Genomic DNA, 20209 nt, shown 5'->3' with positions numbered 1-20209 from the left:
CCGGACAATGCCTTGGTTTTTAATCTTTTTTTTTGCACCCGAAAGCTCCTCGGCTCCTTTGTATATTATAAAAGTTTTAGGTACTGCGGTTGTCAATGGTGACTTGGATCTTGAGGTAGACCACTGCCCGGTATGGCCGGCTCGATCACTGATGCCCCCCAAACGGGCAACAAAGGCCCAGAAATGATGGCGGTAATGTGGTCAATGACAACTCTTGCCATGTTGCTTGTTATTGCTCGTTTATGTGTCCGACAGCGGATGTTACGCAATTTCGGGTTCGATGACTGGTTGATCGGAGCATCTATGGTGAGATTATTCTACCTGTTTCGCATATTTTACACCCATGGAGGAACATTTCTGACATCTGCGTCTGCTTCAGATTTTCGGTCTAATTTTTGTTGCGACAGCGACAGTCTCAGTGACTTATGGATATGGTCAACATAAGACCAACCTTGAATCTAGGTCCGCTGAGCTCGCCCTCATGTGGAACATGATCTCGTTCATTTTCGGAATTATATCCTTCGCAATACCGAAGCTCGCGGTTGCCGCATTGCTCCACCGAATTCTGAACCCGAACCTCGTCCAACGCCTTATAGTGTGGGGTCTTGTCAGCCTGGTTGCTATCATTGCCCTTGTCAACATCCTGATATATGTTACCATGTGCAATCCACCACAGGCACTTTGGAAGAGCTCAATGATATTGAACGGGGAGGCAACGTGTAGGGATATTTGGATTCTTATAAATTATGCTACATTCAATGGAGGTGAGTGGTATTCTATGGATCTCGTGATTCTCATGACAGTTGCTTATAAACGCTATGCATGAACAGCTTTCTCTGCATTTGTTGACCTTTTCCTCGCAATTTACCCCGGAATCGTTCTGTTCAAACTTCAAATGTCATTGTGCAAAAAGATTGCATTGACGGCTGCGCTTGGTCTGGGTGCAATGTATGGAATTCTGGCAATGGATCCCTTAAAGTGTTTCAAAGCTAATAAACACGGTTTATCTTAGTGCGGCTGCAACTGCAATGGTCAAATGTGCTCAGATCAAGGGTTTGGCTGACCAATCAGATCCAACTTGTTAGTTCTTCATTCTGCGTTTGATCATTACCTGCTTCTGAATGCTAACCCCCGGGGCCCGCGCCCTAAACTAGTCAGTACTGTACCTCTTGTGGTGTGGACAAAGTAAGACATTCTGTCTTTCGGAAAATCTTGCTGTTGTATTAACAGAACTCTAGTGTTGAAGCCAACGTCGTTGTCATTGCCGCCTGTATACCAACATTACAACCGATTCTTGAAATTATTTTGAGAAGACTGAAACTCGTCTCGACATCTAAGGGTCACTCCAAGCCATCATCTTATGCACAGCACAAGGTATACGACAATCAATCCGCTTCCCGGGCGCACGTGTCAAAAAAAGAGAGCACAACTCCATTGCGCAAAAAAGAGAGCCAGGAAACCATCCTGAATGACCTAGAGCAATACCAAATTCGGCGTACGGATGAGGTTTGTGTTGAATATGAGATGCAGCAACCGAAATAGGCACCTCATTATTGAAAATTAAAATGTACGATATACCCCAGATAATTGAATAATCCTATTTTTGGACTATGAAAATGATGGTTGGTCTGGATACCAATTTTCAAGCATGAACTTCATATGCAATTTCCCGGGCTATAACCTAAATCCAGTACACTAACAGAACTTTGGGACACAAGATTTAACTTCTATAATATAGCACATTATATACCATCATCTACCATTATAGATATTAACACAGCGGAAGTCTGTGGATAGACAAAGTGGGGCCACTAGAGTACTTCTATCCATGATCCATCCATCGGTGGTTGATTTCTGTCGGCAGCATCTACTTCCTGGTTTTCCCCTACAAAAAAGAAGATAAACCTCCAAAAATTCCATTTTAACTGCCCAGAGTAGGGTTTTCAATGCCACAATATACCTGGATCTTCTTCCCTCTTTTACTCAGTCTGGTCTACATCTGGGTCCAAAATACTGGAACCATGTCTTCTCCATCCCAGTCTTCATCCTACGATGAGGAAACAATAGTCACCCAAATCACCACTATTTACAACCTACTTGTCAAGCTGAGCTATTTCTCCTCTGATCAAGTTACCTTCCCTCCAGAAGGTGGTCACAGTATCAATGAAGAGCTATGCCATTCGCTCCACATCGCCCCGCTGGTAATCTCTCTCATGAAAAAGATTCCCTATGTGGTAGACGGTTACCATAAGCCTATTATGTGGCAATCGCGGGCTTTCGAATACTTGCTTGACGAAGAGATCCGAAATGGCCGCGATCCTGAATTAACAGGCGTCGCCGATGACGACGGATTAAGGCTGGACTTTTTGCGACCGTGGGAGGTTGCGCTGACTTGTTGGTTGGATGATGGGAGTTCAGTTATTCTGGATACCAAGTCAAGTATGTATACCTCTACGCCATATACTAAATGACTGATTTAAAAGAAAGTGCTAACTATAAACTAGATATCATTCGGCTCATTGATGAATCTGAACCACCAGAAGATGACTTTCGAGAAGAAACCGAGGCACACAATGCCCCCGCCTACCTACAGAAAGTCATCGATGATATCCAAACTTTAGAGATGGTATACTTCCCTGGTGGAGACATCGGTTATCTTCACCTGCCTGGCTCGTGGGAGCAGACTGAAGTGAAGCGAATTCTGACAGAGAATTTCGGTTGGGGCGCGGAGTTCAGGGAGGAGGATTGGCGGCGAGAAGGAGAAGAGATTTGTAAAGCCATCGGGGATGAGGGCCTTGATAGAGAGGAAGAGAGACAAAGAGATGCTACGCCAGTGCATCATACCTGGTGATAACTATTGAGGACAACTTAATTGCAGAACTTGAGATTTTGTTACAACAGAGATAGGAAATCTCCGAATCGATTTGACTGCTAAATGTATGGTTGTCTATATCCCACCACAGTAATTATAGTCTGGCCATAATCCGCTGCAGTCATCCCCGACCGCTGCATTCCATTCGTAGAACTCATCAAGCGTGATGCCGTACGATGTGGCGATCGCGTAACAGGCCATCGCCGCTAATGGCCTCGTAGAAGGTCGTACACCCGCTAACCATGCCAGTCTGAGCTGGAGCAGGGGTTGTGATTGTCCCAGAGGTGGTAGCTGTGGTAAGTGTGCCAGAAGTTGTCACCGGGATAGGAGGACTAGTGGATGTAGCCGTAATTGCTGTTGTGCTAGTGCTGCTGTTGGCAGTAGCAATGCCCGACACACAGTAGGCGTAATCAGGCCAAATGTTACCACATGTGCTATTGACATACGTGTTCAACGCGATGAACTTTTCAAGAGTGATTCCATACTCTGCTTCAATCAACTGACAGGTGTCACCGGAGAAAACGGTGTGCCATTCGCAGCACTCAGAGGTCGTCCCTGTGACAGTAGTGGTGGGTGCACTGACGAAGGTTGCTGTGGTATTGGAGGTTGTGGGGTTTGTGCCGTTGACGGCAGCAACACTATCTTTCTGTTAGCTTATAATCACCCTGAATGAGCAAGGGGAGATGGACCAGTAATCCAAAGCAACTACAAGATTTGTGCAGTTTGCATTGACGGAGGGGTTCATAGCAATAGATTCGGCCAATTCCAGACTATTACTTTCACAGATGACGCCGCATTCATCCCCATCTTGAACAAGATAGTAGTCGCTACAGTTGGTTGCAGTGCCTGATGGGGTTGGAGAAGCTGGAATACTAGAGATCGATTTTGAGTTAGTTCAAGATAAACCAAATAACCTAGGAGGGGAAGGGAAGACTGTACGCTTTGGTCGTGTAGGTAGAATTGGCCGAGACCGTGGCAGATGGTGGGCTGTAAAGATCTCCTGGAGGACTCACGCATGTAGCATCACCGTTCGAAATTTGTCTTGAACCAATATACGGATTCCAGGTTAGAAATTGAGTCATGGTGAAGTTGTCCTGGTTGCGGATACATTCATCAACATTGATAGACGAGCTGGAGGTAGAGACAACCGCAGTCGGACAAGACATCGGCGCGCAGACATCTTGGTCAATCACCCAATTGCAATCGAAATAATTTTGAGATTCCGAATTCCGGCAGTAGGGATCTCGTACGCAATTGCCATCTGTTGACAAGTCAATGTCGTATTTTGTGAGATCGTGATAGCCTGAGGACATATCGTAGTGATAGGGCCGGGGGAGGCAATCGTGATGTTGATGTTTTCAGATGCTGTGTAGTTGTTCGCAGGAATGATATTGATGTTCAGCCGCATATTGATCCAAACCTGCTCGGTAATTCCACTGGAAGGTCGTTAGCCTGTATCCATTCACGTGCAAACAGGTGAGTTTTTACGTACTCCCAAATTTCACCCCATGAGCTCTCAAATCCATGATTGAACTTTTGCAAAAAGCAAGATGAACATTGCATTTCCAATGGGTACTCGTCTCACTCCAGGGGCTCAGTCCACCCATAGTTGCCTTCGTGAATGGTTGGGAGTCGATCTACGTAGTAGTCCCATGCTGCCAGCTGGTTAAAACAATTTGCATCGGTTGCATCTTGTAAATAATCGTCGAAGGGTTCCAAGCAAGTTCCATTCTCAAAATAGAACCATCCCCAGTCACCATACGAGACGTCGTAATAACATTTGTTGGTATAAGTTGGCCAGGTTGCTTCATCCAGCAGAACCATGTTTGTGATGTTCCAAGAGCTCTCAACATCCAAGCAGAAATTATCCCTCTCTTCATCAGCCATACAGATAAGCTCATACTTGTCCTGGAAAAAGCCCATGTACTCGGTAAAAGTCATGGTGCCGTTATTCACGTAGAATGGAACATCACAGCTGGCTTCCACAGCCGTCGCGAGATCCTCAAGTGAGCTTTTACAGCTAAATGAATAAGAGAAACTATATAAATTGTGTACTTAGAAATAGCCAAGTTGGTGGTTTAAAAATGAAGCATATCCCAGTAAGCCTCGTAGGTTAGTATAATCCGCTATAGTCTCCGTAGCATGACAAAAAAAAGACATAAATAGGGCCTGGGAAACTGGACGGGGAAGAATTCGGTTATATGCTAGGGCTAACTTAGCTAAAGTCTACTTTGATAACGTAGAAATCGTAAATAGGAAATAGTAGTCAAGTATATAAGTACTTCTAGGTAGACGCTTTCTCTATATATGATACACCTGATACACCCACCCAGTCAGAAGTCTATACACCGAGCGCCAGGCAACTGTAGATCTCAAGTACCAACAACATGAGTTGCAAAATGCAACCCCCNACCCCCCCCCCCCCCCGTCACCTAAGTTGATCGCCTATCGTTCCAAATACACAACCGAGATGTTGGCTCATAGTCAGACACGCCAATGACCAGGAGGCGGTCATGCAGCGCCACCAGTCGCCTTCTTCAGCTCATCACTGTGGATCTTCTTCCAGCTACCAAAGAATCCAACCACGGTGGCGAGACCAAAGCCGGCAATTGTAATCACAAAGACAGCTTTCAGACCAACCATGTAGGCATCCACGATGATGGAAACTTGCGTCCCGTTAAAAGCTTCCCGGATTTGTGTCACACCGGTCGTAATAACTACCCTGGGGTCGATTTCGGGGAGTTTTACGGCAATTGTTTTAATCAGCTGATTGTTGAAGGCGCATTGTGCTGCTGCGAGAAAGAAAGCTCCACCAACGGTCATGAAGACTGGTAACACTGTTAGGGGACAACTTGTATAAGGTACAGTAAGTTAAGGACTCACAATTAAGGATAGCTGTAGCCTGCGACATGTCCTCTGGTGAAGCATGGACTTGCGCGTTTGACATGGCAATCTGGAATGTCCAACCCGTGCTGAGGCCAACAATAATCTGATACCCAATCCACTTGCCAATAGATGTTTCAGTATTAAAGGTATAGAATAGGCCAGAGCCGACGGTTGCCAAACCGCCACCTATAACCCAGAAAAGAGGTACGATGCGGATTTTGGATAGCGCAAATCCCTGTAGGATGGCAGCGATGGTTAGTGGAATGATGAGGGCGAGCATTTTCACACCAGATCCAATTGGACTGCTGTTATAGACGCTCTGGAAATAGATCGGCAGATAGTAAAGGACGATGAAGTAGGCGCCGCCAAAGAAGAACATGAAGATGGAGCCCACGGAAATGTAGCTTTTCATGAACTACGGCCATTTTAGTCCATGTCAGAGCAGGGTGGGACTTGTATGATTACTTACCAGCCGTGGAACAATCATTGCACGCTCCTTCTGGTAGGTTTCCCAAGCCACAAAGGCTAGAATAAACACACAAAAGCCGACGAGCAGTCCTATAACCTCGCTGCTCTTCCAGGAATGTGTTTGGCCGCCATATTGTAGCGCCAGGATAAATGAAACGATCAATCCCATCATAAGGGTGGCGCCGACGAGGTCCATTTGCAAGAACTTCTCTTTCGGTGTAGCCTTTGCCGGGGCTGCGCTACCAGGGGTCTTGAAGAGCAAGAAGATCAACCCGGCAGCTAATCCCCCGATGGGCAGATTGATGTAGAAGCACTATTCAGTGATCAGTGATAACTCTAATCTTTCAATGGCTCCCATCTTACCCAACGCCACGACACTTTGTCAGTGAAAGCTCCGCCGATCAGTGGTCCCAAGACAGCGGCGATGCCATAGGTTGCTCCAGTAAAGCCCAAAAGTTGTGGACGATTCTCAGGAGGCGCAGCGAACCCGATAATCGTGAAAATTCCCACACCAACTCCGGCTCCGCCGAAGCCAGCGATAGCCCTGCCGACTATCAGAGTTGTAGGGTTTTTAGCGACGGCGCAGATGAGGCTGCCCACTTCAAAAATAAATACGGCAACGAGAAACCAAATCTTGATCGGGAAGTACTTGTAAAACTTTCCCCAGGTTGATTGGAAGCCTGTGATAATTAGTCGTTTTGGAATGAGGTGGATTGAGGACCAAGTGTCCAAGCATTCGTAAAAGGGAAGAATGGAGCCGCTCTGCGTGATAGGTCAGCATGCCATCTAGAAGCTAATGTGTCCAGATAACTAACCACAGCCAAATGTCATCAAATAAGCCGAACCGTACCACGACACTTTGTTCAGGTCATGGAATTCATCCGTTATTTTGGGAATAGCCGTGCCGAGGATGGTCTAGAAATACCCTTAGTTAGCTGTGTGACGCATCACGAAACGGGGGGACTGACGTTGTCGAGTGCTATCAAAAACATGCCCAGCATGAGTGAAAGCACAACAGCAGCCAGGCGGGCACCATGCGGATATTCATCGGTGACACTAGCTTTTGCGTTGTCATTGGCAACTTCCATGCCGCCTTGTTCTGGGCTTGCCACGAGGGTAGATGAATGCCGCGGAGGGTCTTCAGCCAGCACCTGCTTCTCCAAGTTGGTGGTTTGCTTCTCCATTGTTGACTAAGTTTGCAAAACGGTGATATGACAGGATTAGAAATTGCCCCTTTCCACGTTACGAAATAAATAGCTTGTTTATGTATGTCGGCCTCGGACGAAATCTAGCCATAACGAACAGATCCAGACAGACCTGCCATGCCATAGTTATCTCAGAGCTATACAATGTATGTCATTAATTCGGCCGAATCAAGCTCGGCCAATTTCAATCTTCTTATGTGATTCTCGCAAGGAGACGTATCTGATCAGTAGTATACATCCTTCGTATTAATCTCAAGGATGGAGAACCTAGAGCCTTCAAGAGAAGCCATATCTTCAATATGCAGTGAAGAGTAAATTTGCATCACTTGCGAGTTGGACATTCTCTTGAGGATGTGTAATCTCGGCTGAATCGTCCGAAGGAAGGCCGGGGGTTCGGACGAGTGTCCATTAGTCAGCGGGCACGTAGCGGCCCCGGGGGTACATCTACCCCAGGACTTGGTCATTTGCAACCACAACGAAGATCGCCTCGGACATCTCTAGTATTAATTATCTCGGTCTAAACTCCTTGATAAGGTATCTGCACATTTCAGCCCTCGGTGAAAAGCCAGTCTCTCTTGCCGCGATCGTAGCCTCCGACAGCCTACCCGCCGAATGATGAGTGCTCCCTCGGACGAACCCGCAGCGAAGCGCAGAAAGGTTCGCCAAGGTACACACAGCTGCTGGGAGTGCAGGCGGAGAAAGGTCAAGTGTACCTTTTCATCGCCAGATGATTCCATCTGCATCACTTGCGATCGTCGGGGCACGAAATGCATCAGTCAAGTAATCTTGGACGGATCGGAAATGGCTGAGAGCGATGGAGGAGATGACAAGCAAGACACTGATATCGATACACGGCTAGTGGGCGAGAGCCGTTTCCGGTCTGAACCAGATGCTATTGGCTGTTTACCACTCACCCCCTTCACAATACATCCAGCACCGACATCGGTGCATGGCAGAGTTAGTCAATACCTTCACGTACACAGCTATTTACTAACGATATAATAAATCAAAAGAATGTGTCGAGTCGCCTACACACTGAGAAATCACCAAGCCAACTTACAACACCTCCGTTGCCACCAACGCCGGTGTTCAGTCATGGCTCCATTTCGGAGGCTTCCGCATATCCCAGTATCATTCAAGCCCTACGAAGTTCTCTTCCTCCTCAGAGAGATATTGAAATTCTGATTGAAAGCCTCAGCAGGATGTCCATCTTCTGCTACAAATCCAGCTTCAAGCTATCCAGCTCGTGGCAGAGCGAAATGGCCAAAGCACAAATACCAATGGCCAATATGCTGTATTCAGAAAGCCACCCAGTGTTGTTGGCAAGGCAAATGCTGCTTTTTGCAGTGGGGTTGCAACACCTGTCCCCCGCAAAGGCGATACCTGGCCTCACGAAGCATCATCGCGTCATCATGGAGCAGTTGGCGGACTCGGCTATCAAGCTGGTAAATACGAATGACATCTTGCTGGGAACGTTGGAAGGTCTAGAGAATCTTATCCTTGAAGGCTTCTATCACATAGATGGCGGCAACATGCGCCGATCCTGGATCACAATGCGCCGTGCTGTCATGACAGCGCAGCTATTGGGCTTGCATCGACCAGGTCACTATCGCTTCAAAGTCGTTAATCAACAGAACGATCTTGATCCTACGGTCATGTGGGCATGTGTGGTTTCCACAGAGCAATTTCTATGCTTGTTACTGGATCTGCCCACAAGCACCAGCGGTACGAGTGTCACAATACCCCGAGCAACAAGCACTCGTGTTGAGAGCGGCAACTTGCCTATGCTCATTCCAGGTGTGGTACGCAAGATTATTGAACGAAATCAGATGCATGCACCCGAGGAAGCACTTGACATGACGCAAGAGATCGATCAAGAGCTATTGCGGGTCACTGAGCAATGGCCGCCTTCATTTTGGCGGCCATTGCAATTTACGGGTCTTGAAGTAGACTCCGCGGATGCCTTCCAGGAAACCCGACGGGCTTGGGACCATATATTTTATTACTGTTTAGTAAACCAGCTCCATCTGCCATATATGCTAAACCCAAGGTATATCTCGCAAAGGGTATACTCGAGAATTGCCTGCGCCAGTGCCAGCCGTGAGATTCTGATTCGGCAGATTGCAATCCGTACGTTCCATCCAGTCACTGCCGGCTGTCGTATGGGCGATTTTGTGGGTCTTATCGCGGGAATGACACTGATGCTAGCCCATATCTTGAGCCACTCTAACAAGGGTACGGAAAACCTACTGATACATCAGCGGGTTGGGGACCGGGCGACGGTGGAGCGGGCTCTTGAGTGCATGGAATCCATGTCGGAGCTGCATGAGGATGTCCTCACAGCAAAATGTGCTGCCCTTCTCAAGAATTTATTGGATATTGAGGCAGGGCCAGCAGAGAGGCACGCTTCTGACGGTCAAGGAAATAACCAAAACGTGTTGGTAGCCAAGGTACCCTTCGTTGGCGCTATCAGAATTGCGCGAGACGGTATTTCTATTACGCCCTCAGACACGGAGCAGGAGCAAGTTCCTCATGAGGGTGTTACAATCGGTGGCTTTGGGTCTATCCATGTCAGAACACCACAGGACTCCGATCATTATACAGATGTGGTCACATCCGATGATGCTGCAGCCTCACGAGCAACCGCGCAGGCAGTGGGGGCATCATCAGTACGGAGGGACGGGGGCCAGGTTTCCCACACTACGTCCGACGATGTTTTTGTACTGCCAGATGAAACACTCCTCGATGCTTCTGCTGGCATGGAAGAATGGCTTTTTCAAGGCCTTGACACTGCCTTCTTTGATGTGCTGATGAGCGGAGCTGGGGAGCAGCCGCTGCACGGCACTGACACTGAAGGATGGAATTTTACAGTCTCCCCATGAATGATTATAACTCACAATTCATAGAATCCAGGAAGATTTTTTGGATTTCCTTGGTTTGATTGTTGATGCTAGGAGTCCTACTATAGACTATTAATATATTTGGCAAGCGTTGTTTTCATGCCACCCAACATGTTTAACACTACCATACTTCCATTAGGTAGAAAGCTCTCTACAAGTTTATACAATGTCTCCAAATTTTCAATGGAACATCTTTAATAATTTATCAAAGATAGTGGATTTTGGGGTTGTGATGGCCTATGCATCTGAAATATAAGGCAGCATATTTTGAGTTGGTAACTGACTAATCGTCCCGAGAGGTCCCCGGATGCCCGGGTGCTAAGCAACTGTGGACCCGTGGGACTGCTCGGCCAACACGCGGGCGGGCAGGCCCGGCACGCCTCGCCTTATACATGAGCTTACGCTCAGGTACACGATGATTCGTCACACAACATAGATGAAAAACTTACACCAATATCAATGTACATAATTACTAGAACTAGAGCACTACGTTTATAAAGATCAAATGAAAATGGCAACTATATAATCCAAATCCAAAAAAATATCAACCAATCATAATTAACTCACCTATGGCAGCTATAGCTTCCCGTAGGCCTGCCCGCCTAAGGCGTCCTAAAAACTTGTCCACCACGACCGGGTTGCTTGGCACAGGGCACTGTACAGCCTTGTCACGAACATTCTACGGGTATCATAGGAAATGAGAACAGTTCAGACCATTCGGCCCCAACGTTGCATTCACTTTCCCCGAATTGAACAATCAGTCTGGAAATTTCACCGGCGTGGACGAACTTGGGATCGCGTAAATGCCAAGCCCCGGTTTCTGGTTTAGCGTCTTAGCTTTGAATCTACAAAACCACATTAGCGGTAGTTACCGGAAATTACACGCCTTTGGCCAAGGCCTTAGTACTATTTGGTCTGCGCGCTAATTGATTGCCAATATATTATTTTATCGCCATTGTCGGCGTATGAGCTATCTTTTATCCATACAACCTGTAGGGCATAAGCTAAAATGCATTGAGAAGGAAGAAATTTCCATCAGATTGACGGGACCTCTTAATTGGGTCAAGACTCAAACCACGACCTCCGCCCCGCTGAACTATACCTTAGTCTAGTTCAAGCGAATGCTCTGATGGCGCATCCAAGGCCCGACATTACTTAAGGCGTTAAGATGTCTCACCTTGGTTATAGTCCATATAATAAAAGAATTCGGTCACCTGTATGCTGTACGCACCTGGCTCTTGGGGTTCATGGCTCATTACATTTATAAAAAATATTTTCCAACAGAGACCCAGTGTGTACCTGCTATAGGAATCTATATGGTGCAGGATACATTAAAAGCCAAACGGGGCAGCTGTAGTGATATTGCAGGTGCGAAAGGATTAATAACTCATCAAAAGCGCTCAAAATATAGGTAGTGGGCGCAGGCGGGTCTTTCTAGCGTCCCTGTTCTAGATCTAAGATCCATTCACGTACTACTTCTAGTGCTAGATATCGAAAGTCTAATTTCCTTTCGTGCTCCTTCGTATATTAATTTTTCAAGGGGGATGTAGCTGTTTATGGTCAAGTTTTCGAGCTCAGGACCCCACTCACTAAAATGAGTCGTAACAGCTGCAAGGTAGTTAAAGAAACTGCTGCCTCGTATTTGTCTGTCTCTACTTCCATTCAATATTCCATGCTCGTTCATCATCCCTTGTAACGATCGAGTTGTTGTCATGGTTTGCCATAGTGATGGCCTCCCTGATCATCCGCCAGGCGAATGCGAAAGCTGTGTTTGCCCATTTTATGGTAACTATTTCCTCATTCGTCATCATCTCAGCAACGGAGGTACTAATGCTATTCTAGGTCACTAACTCAGAGAATTACACACTTTCAAACTGGAACTCGGATATGACCATGACCAAGGATGCCCACATCGATGCATTTGCCCTCAATATGGCATGGAAAGATGGCACCAACGAAGCTTCTGTGAAGATGGCATTCACCGCCGCCAATACAGTAGGGTTTAAGCTCTTCTTCTCGTTTGACTATGCCGGCAACGGGCCTTGGGACTAGGATGTTGTGATCGACATGATTCAGACGTATGGCGCCAGCGGCGCATACTTTCAGCATAACGGAAAGCCCTTTGTGTCTACATTTTAAGGCCCCGACAGTGCGAAAGATCGGGTGACAGTCAAAGCGAAGACAAACTGTTTCTTAATGCCAGACTGGTCTTCTGTCGGGGCTAAGCTAGCCGTCGCGTTAGCAAATGGCGTGGCCGATGGCTTGTTTAGTTGGTCTGCTTGGTCATGGGGTAACCAGACTATGGACACATACGGCGATGCCTCCTACCTACAGTACCTAGATGGAAAGCCATACATGATGGCTATCTCTCCCTGGTTTTATACCAATCTTCCGGGGTATAACAAGAACTGGCTTTGGAAGGGCGATAGTCTTTGGTTTGATCGGTGGCAACAGCTATTCGCACTTGATCCAATGCCTGAATTTGTCCAAATCATTTCTTGGAATGACTATGGCGAATGCCACCATATCGGTCCGGTAATCGGGAAATCGATGGCGGCATTCGAGATTGGCGAGTCGAACTATAACTACGCAATGGATTATCCACATGATGACTGGCGTGAAGTGCTGCCCTTTATGATTGATTTATACAAAACTGGAAAATCAAGCATGACAGACGACAAGGTTGTCTTCTGGTACCGTCCAAACCTAGTATCTGCTTGTGCTACTGGCGGTACAACAGTCAGCACCGCCTCTCAATTGCAGATCGAGTTTGAACCGGTCAATGTATTGGAAGACCGGATCTTTGTCATGGCTTTGCTTCAGGATGGGAACCATGGGGTAATAGTCGATGTTAACGCAGATGCTGGCGTCCTCGAGTGGGACTCCCGGCCGGATGACGAGCTTGGACCTGGTCTTCGGTTCGGAAGCTACCCAGCAAGCCCTGGCAAAGTTAAGATCACTCTGTATAAAGGCGATGTTGAGAGTGCCTCAGCCGTGGGTTGGGAGATCTCTTCTCGTTGTGGAAAAGACATCAACAACTACAATGCATGGGTGGGAAGCCTGACAGGGAAATTCCAGACGGCCGGGTCCTATAACACTGAGGTGGACCTAGCAGATCAGGTATGCGTGAAAGGAAAGGGCGCATATGACTTCAACGACCTTTGCAAGTTTACTTGTTCTTACGGTCATTGCCCCGTTGGCGCCTGCACCTGTGAACAGATGGGCGTCGCTCACAAAAAGCCTAAGGCAACGGGAACAATTGGCTATCCCGCGGAGGATAGAGATGCCAATTACGCGGGGTTGTGTAGCTTCGCTTGCAATTACGGCCATTGTCCAACCAAACTATGCGACACGACGCAACACACTATGCCTGTTCCGATAATTTCAGACTTCCTGCCACCTGCCTGTGTCGCTGGAACAGGCGAGGGCAGTGCTAGCGGTCTTTGCTCATATGCTTGTGGCTACGGTTATTGTCCCAAAAATCTATGTGTCTGCACCAAAACGGGAGCTCTTGTCCAGCCCCCAGCCCAGACTAAATCTGGGGGGAAAGCAGGTCCTGGCCAGTCTGACATTCTTAACAATCTCTGCGACTTCACCTGTAGTCGAGGATAATGCCCACCGGGAACTTGTGCATCCAAGGACGATGTCGATACTAGCGGCGTGAAAATCCCCCCAAACCTGATTTGGGCGACGGATCCAACCGGGGCTCAGTGCGATGCTAGCCAAAGAAAAATAATCGGAACAGAGTTTGGATACGCAATTGAAACGGTTCAAGCGGCACAGAAGTATCTGCAGACGGGAGAATATTATCAAACATTCTTTGCGCCAAGTGTTCGAGCTCGACCGAACTTTGCCAAAGAAGCAGTCGCGGTCTACAGACGCATTGAGGAAATGCTCGATGGAACAGCAAATTTTAAGGTCAAGATTACCTGTCATTACACAAATAACTTTCGCGATAGAAAAGATCTTGCCACTATGAATGCATTACACAAAACAGTGAACATCTGTGAGAGATTCTTTCGAAGCGAGAAGATGGCACCTACCAGTGAAAGAATCGCTCAGATTCCTCCCACTATCTTGGAAGCTCACCATTCGCTCTCAACCATTATCGTGCATGAAATGACTCACACCAAAGCTGCATTTCTTCCGCCGTCCGATAAAAGTACCTTCAATGGCAGAGATTTCATAGCCAGAGACTTTACATATGGGTAAGAATCCAGCAAGGCCCTCGCGGATGGAAGCTTCAATCGCGGATGTCAAGAATATGCCAACATCTCTAGGGCATCGTGTCCAAATACAGCCCAGATGGCTCAGATGGACTTTGTTCGCGCGAACTGTCAGGAGAGAATGCCGACAATTGGGCCTTGATCACAGCTGGTATTTATTTCAGTTGGAAGTGCAAGACGACCATACCAATCCCATCCACCGGTCCCTCCACAACTGATGCTGGGTGCACGCAATACAACGACGTTATAATTGATCAAAACGATGGAGATGGGTTTGAGCCCACGGGGATGGTTTCATTTGGTGATTCCTTCGCTGCGGGCATGGGAACCGCCAAGGCAACGGGCGACAAATGCCGTGTTGGTTCAAACAACTATGGAACACTGTTGAACAAATACTTGGGAGAGGAAATACCCTTTGAGAGGAAGGTGTGCTCGGGCGATACAACAACTGGGCTTGAACGTCAGATCAAGGAATGGAAGAGCCAATCCACTGCGAGCTTTGCCACTTTGACTATGGGAGGTAACGACATTGGTTTCAGCGATATTGCATTGTCCTGTGTTGTGCAACCTTGGAGTTTGAGATCACTCGGCAAATATCGAGAACTATGTCTTGAGTCCGAGCATAAAGCTGGCAGTCTTTTGAATGATCAAGGGGAAACCGGCCTGCGACACAAGCTCAAAACGCTCTACAAGAGTATCCTCGACAAAGCAGAGAAAACAGAATTCAATCTATTTGTCACTGGCTATATCGGATTCTTCAACCAGGATACCATTGACTGTGACCAGAGCTCCTTCGATTATTGGAAGTCTGACTACCAACCTTCCGGTAATCGTGTTATGCTCACGCGTGACCTACGCACAGAACTCAACGTTCTAGTTGGTCAATTAAACAACATGATTGAAGACGCTGTCAGAGACGCCAACGCTAAAGCCAAAACAACCCAGGTCCACTATGTCGATGTGCAGAAGAGGTTCGACTCACACCGCTGGTGTGAACAAGGCTCTTGGCACGAGCCTGATTCTAGTGTCCCAAGCACATATTTCTTCCTGAGCTCTTGGCCAGATCTTCCCTTGGAGAACGAAGTTGCCCAGTCGTCCAACTCCGATGATATGGCTGCTCTGATGCAGGCAGGGTCCATCAATCTCCCGAACTCCTCAAATTGCAACGCATCACTAGGCTCTGATCCAGACCCGTATGTAAAGTGGTTGTGTATGGTCTCTGTGGAGATAGATGCGAATCCAAATGGTGAATGGGCCCAGGATTATGCGAAGGCCACACAGGGTATTGCGAACGGGAATGTGAATGTTAAGGAGATTAACATGTTCTACCCTACCTCACAGATCAAAGCCTTCCATCCGCGCAGTCCTAGTATGGCATTATACCGTGATGCTATCCTGGAAAAAATCGACGCCGTGTATGAACCTAAATAGCCAATATCAAGCGGCCCATTTTTGGGCTTCTATTCTGTTTCGATTTGTCGTCTTCTCTGCTTCCCTTCTTCTCCTTTCTCCCTTTTTGTATCTATGTTAGATTAGAAACGTCTCTATTGAATCCGATCCGCTCACAGGGGTTATTTCACATGGTTTACGCATCTGGAACCAGAATTGCTAGAAGCTTTAAATAGCTCCATGCTTAACTCAGGTACGTTCACGCTCTGCCGTAAAACACTGTTTGCACAGTACCAATAGCATTTACCCGCTCTTCCCAGGAGTTTCCGCATCGAATCCTGGAGCAACGCTAGAGCCCAATGTCCGGAGTATACGGAGTAGTAGTGACACAAACCTGTGGTACAAAAATGTGTCGTACAATTCAGTGGTATAAAAATCCGTACTCCATATTCAGGCCCAATAATGCACAGCCCAATGACCGTTTTGGGGTTTTCAAAAGGGGTTAGGGGTGAAAGCGCAGGGCCACCTGGGCAAGTAGCTACCTAAACTGACGAATTGCAACGGACAATCTGACTAAGCTCACTATCCTGGGCAGCCCTGGAGGGGCCATGCACTTTCGTGACTCACCTATTCGCTGTCACAGGATTTTCTGAGTAAAATACTCCGTATTTAGCCATACCAGTGGTTTCGGCAGCTTTAGGGTGCTTGAAGCGCATGGAAGGCCAATATTCTTACTGCCGACGATCGGTGAATCGGTAAGGTCTCGTAAGGGCTGTAACAATGGATTATGAATAAACAGCCGTCCGCTCTTAATCTATCCGGCCGTCAATCTGGTATACATACCGATACCAAAAGAAAAGAAGAAAAAAAACAGGGGGCTCGCTTCTTGCCAAGTTGCTCTAGTGGTAATTTACCACTGGCATCTCCAACGCCGAACATCCCACAGCTGGCAGCATATCCTCGTGGAAGAAGTCATGGATCAACAGCTGCTACCCCTTGTGAAATATTCTGACAAAGACAGAATGTAAGAAGATCTCTCAAAGCCAGCAAAAAAGAGACTAATCAGAACAGAACAGACACACCCCACCTCAGTCTCACAATTAGAGGAGATTCAAGCGTGGACTTGTTGGCGGACGACCTGATTTACAATGTCGTCTTCACAATCACGCGGGCTGCAGACGATCCGCATACACGGCCATGCATCATTCACTGGAACCCCATCGAAGACGGCTGTAATCAGTCGGGTATGATATTACTCTACCATGGAGAGGGGAGCGTCGAATTCAGAGAGGTGGACCCTGAAGAATTGCCTACAAAACTCCTGATCCCACGACAAGTAACCGCATCGGATCCTTACTTTAGGGAGCTGGTCCCGGGTAGTAGGGTCTTCTGTAAGGTGCCCTTGCCAGCTGCGTATCTCAAGAATTGCGGTTCAGAAGCAGCCTATTTACTCCTCTGGCCAGGTGGTCAAATCCCTCTTTGGGACTGGGGCACGCTAGCAGAACACAGTGAACATAAGCTTGTTCCCAAATCTCCCCCGGTAATACTTCCCGGTCCCTCATACGAGTCATTTGCGACATTTAACTACGAGAGCGACCCTGAATATTTTGAGGACCCGCCTCCACCTTCACCGCGCGCCATTTCGCCATCTGCCCGTGTACACGGTGCGCCTGTTTTCAATGTCAGAATCTCCGGTCCTGCTACCCTATCAATGAAAGACCAAGCTTTCTCAATGCCACGGTACCCTCTCACTGTCACTGTGTCATATGATGCAGGGGCAGAGTTATCACACAGTAACAGACCGATAACATTCCGTTCGTTCATCTTCAAACAACCCGATGATCATCACCAGGGCTACAGGCTGTATAGGGAATGGAATGATGGGTGGACTCCATATGAATGGAGAACGCACCAGAGGGGTTTTATAATCACCGAACCTACCGCACTCAATGTTGGTCGCAATGATGAGAACAACTTCTGGACCCTGAAGCCTGGGGAATCCTGGTCGTTCACCCGCAAAGTGAGCGAATTTCCAAAGGATGCAGCTTCAGGTGATAAATTCCGGTACCTATTCAAAGGGGCTACGCTTGACTGGTGGAATTGGGGCAGTTTGGAAGACCATGAAGACACCGTGATTTGGGTGCCCGGGTGGCTTTTGGCCAAGGTTCAATATCCCGAAGACAATGACGGCAGACCCACGGTCGTTGTGCCAGCTAGCAATGCGGTGGAATTTACATTAGTTGATTGAGGCTCTTATGTAAATACAAGCACATGACGCGACATTCCCTCTCTATTCCTTATCACCCCAAAAGCGGCTGTGTCTCGCCATCTTGTATAGCAATAGCTGCGGGCGAACGGCGCAGAGCCACTACTAGGAGCGCTGCCTGACCCAGGGCAAAGACAAAGGCATCCACGATAACCCATCCGGCGAACACATACCACCTACCAACGGAGGTCCAGTTCCAATCCCCAAATAGCTCCTCATATTCGAATGGAACACTCCATATCCATGCCACCGCGACTAGCATAAACACGACAGCTTGCATGGCTAGACTATGCACGCTGAGCGCATTAGGAAGAGGCACTTTGTAGATCTGACGAGCTTGGAGGAATATGGCTAATATCCCTAGTCCTGTAACTATCGGAAAAATGATAACCATGTGCACGACAAGCCAAAATGTCGAGAATATATTCCGATCTAGGCCCGGTTCCATGGGCCAAAGGGACTCTGTCCAAAGCGGGACGATGGATACGAGGAGATATCCGATGTAGATAGCGACTCGAGAGACTCTGTGTTTGCTATAGCGCAGAACCTGTACGAGACTAAGAAATAAAAATAATAAGTACTAAAAAACCACTTACACGAGGAAGTGAACGGGGGATATTCGCACAATCCGAGAAAAAGCAGTGAGACAACAGCAGTCTGGCACAGACTAAACCAGTCCCCTGCGCTTGGGGGATCGTGTAGAAAGACAACACCGCCTTCAGGGTCATATTCGTTGAATAGCAAGTAGTAATAGAAGGTGAACTGCTCTGTTATGCTGATCAAATTGCACAAGATATAGAACGACGAGATTCCAGTGATGCTATGCTTGGTCTGGATACGCAAGAATTGGGGAAGGAATGAAATGATAGCCAGTATCAACAATATGCTATTCAACTTAGTATAAATTTCAAACAATATATCCAGAAGTACTCACGTCCGATACCATATCGGTAATTCCGGGAGGGTCATTGTCTTTAGAGCGAGGAGACCGAAGGATAGACAACAATATTCTGGTCAGCTAATAATGGCGATTCAAAGCTGCAAAAATAAATACAAAATCTGAAAAGAAACGAAAAACACTAAGACTGGAACTACCGAATATGTAAGATTGCAATGTCACGTTGGGTCCACCGAAAGGACTACTAGTCAAGGGCTTGGCAAGACATACAAAATTACCGCGCGTATGTACAATTACCAGAATTACACATCTCGCAATTTTCGGTCAAATAGTGGCCATCATGTGCACATGTGGGTAACTAGATGGAAAAAAAGTACGAGAAAGGGGAAACTCTACTCCATGCGCAGTACAGAACAAAGATTTCTCCGTACAGACATGGCCCCGAAAAGTAACATAAATAAGAGGAAATACACGAGAGATCTGCTCATCTTATGAGTTACAGGCGTTAAACCAAATCGACATTGAAACCTGCATACATCACGGGCATATCCGTCGGTCACATGGACAGATCAAACAGTGGAAAAAGATGAGATCGAACTCGACGTATGCCATATATGGAACTGACGGGCCGTCCGGAATGCGCGCCACTTGTGGAGTCAGTCGCTCATTTCCGTTACACGGGGGCCAAGTCACGACCAGAGCGCTAAAGTGGGAAAGAAACGGGCCGGTACTCTGTACCGAGGATAGTGGATGCCGATGCATAAGGCTCGGGGGATGGCCGACAGATAATAGCCGGTTACTCTCCCCGGCCAATTCTCGAGACCCCTTAAACATTAAAGTGGTGAGGAAAATTGTCTTAGGGTAAGAGTGGGTGATATGGGTGAGAATTCTGGAGACCAAGGTAACAGAGGGTGACAAGATGATAGGTGCTGCTCCGCATATATATCTAAGCGGGGATAAGAGTACCTGACTATGTTGTAGTACCTTTATTCGAGTTTATCGTAATTTTGTTTCTTCCCTCTGTCGCTTAAGACTATGTATGTTCTTTGAATATCTCTAAAGGGATTTGATAACTTAAGATGGTAAGCTAAGTTTTCGG

General features: G+C 47.3%; 8 protein-coding genes across 8 annotated transcripts; 5 read left to right on the top strand and 3 right to left on the bottom strand.

The window, feature by feature from the left end:
• Positions 1 to 183: 183 nt before the first annotated feature.
• Positions 184 to 1542, top strand: PEX2_080890 (uncharacterized protein; the record flags this gene model as incomplete). The annotated part of the gene is made up of 4 exons (XM_016745359.1): positions 184 to 306; positions 380 to 764; positions 831 to 948; positions 1239 to 1542. 4 exons carry the CDS (start codon positions 184 to 186, stop codon positions 1540 to 1542), a joined length of 930 nt encoding a protein of 309 aa, XP_016602118.1.
• A 479-nt stretch (positions 1543 to 2021) lies between these two features.
• Positions 2022 to 2851, top strand: PEX2_080880 (uncharacterized protein; the record flags this gene model as incomplete). Its single annotated transcript, XM_016745358.1, has 2 exons — positions 2022 to 2439; positions 2505 to 2851. 2 exons carry the CDS (start codon positions 2022 to 2024, stop codon positions 2849 to 2851), a joined length of 765 nt encoding a protein of 254 aa, XP_016602117.1.
• A 178-nt stretch (positions 2852 to 3029) lies between these two features.
• PEX2_080870 (LysM peptidoglycan-binding domain-containing protein) lies at positions 3030 to 4813 on the bottom strand (the record flags this gene model as incomplete). Its single annotated transcript, XM_016745357.1, has 3 exons — positions 3030 to 3510; positions 4066 to 4308; positions 4635 to 4813. 3 exons carry the CDS (start codon positions 4811 to 4813, stop codon positions 3030 to 3032), a joined length of 903 nt encoding a protein of 300 aa, XP_016602116.1.
• A 570-nt stretch (positions 4814 to 5383) lies between these two features.
• Positions 5384 to 7410, bottom strand: PEX2_080860 (MDR family MFS transporter; the record flags this gene model as incomplete). Its single annotated transcript, XM_016745356.1, has 6 exons — positions 5384 to 5700; positions 5756 to 6173; positions 6228 to 6539; positions 6590 to 6906; positions 7042 to 7141; positions 7195 to 7410. The coding sequence occupies 6 exons, from the start codon at positions 7408 to 7410 to the stop codon at positions 5384 to 5386; spliced, it is 1680 nt and encodes a 559-aa protein (XP_016602115.1).
• Positions 7411 to 8232: 822 nt separating this feature from the next.
• On the top strand, positions 8233 to 10313 carry PEX2_080850 (fungal specific transcription factor domain-containing protein; the record flags this gene model as incomplete). The annotated part of the gene is made up of 2 exons (XM_016745355.1): positions 8233 to 8388; positions 8445 to 10313. 2 exons carry the CDS (start codon positions 8233 to 8235, stop codon positions 10311 to 10313), a joined length of 2025 nt encoding a protein of 674 aa, XP_016602114.1.
• A 1746-nt stretch (positions 10314 to 12059) lies between these two features.
• Positions 12060 to 15988, top strand: PEX2_080840 (glycoside hydrolase family 71 protein; the record flags this gene model as incomplete). The annotated part of the gene is made up of 6 exons (XM_016745354.1): positions 12060 to 12116; positions 12174 to 12326; positions 12384 to 12409; positions 12482 to 13451; positions 13971 to 14539; positions 14632 to 15988. The coding sequence occupies 6 exons, from the start codon at positions 12060 to 12062 to the stop codon at positions 15986 to 15988; spliced, it is 3132 nt and encodes a 1043-aa protein (XP_016602113.1).
• A 932-nt stretch (positions 15989 to 16920) lies between these two features.
• Positions 16921 to 18194, top strand: PEX2_080830 (uncharacterized protein; the record flags this gene model as incomplete). The annotated part of the gene is made up of 2 exons (XM_016745353.1): positions 16921 to 16970; positions 17018 to 18194. The coding sequence occupies 2 exons, from the start codon at positions 16921 to 16923 to the stop codon at positions 18192 to 18194; spliced, it is 1227 nt and encodes a 408-aa protein (XP_016602112.1).
• A 52-nt stretch (positions 18195 to 18246) lies between these two features.
• Positions 18247 to 19181, bottom strand: PEX2_080820 (uncharacterized protein; the record flags this gene model as incomplete). The annotated part of the gene is made up of 3 exons (XM_016745352.1): positions 18247 to 18584; positions 18809 to 19098; positions 19147 to 19181. 3 exons carry the CDS (start codon positions 19179 to 19181, stop codon positions 18247 to 18249), a joined length of 663 nt encoding a protein of 220 aa, XP_016602111.1.
• Positions 19182 to 20209: the final 1028 nt, after the last annotated feature.

This window comes from Penicillium expansum (genome assembly GCF_000769745.1).
Source record: "Penicillium expansum strain MD-8 chromosome Unknown contig271, whole genome shotgun sequence".
NCBI classification, from domain to species: Eukaryota; Fungi; Ascomycota; class Eurotiomycetes; order Eurotiales; family Aspergillaceae; genus Penicillium; species Penicillium expansum.
Note: the sequence above shows the minus strand (reverse complement) of the source record. Positions and strands in the feature narration are given on the sequence as shown.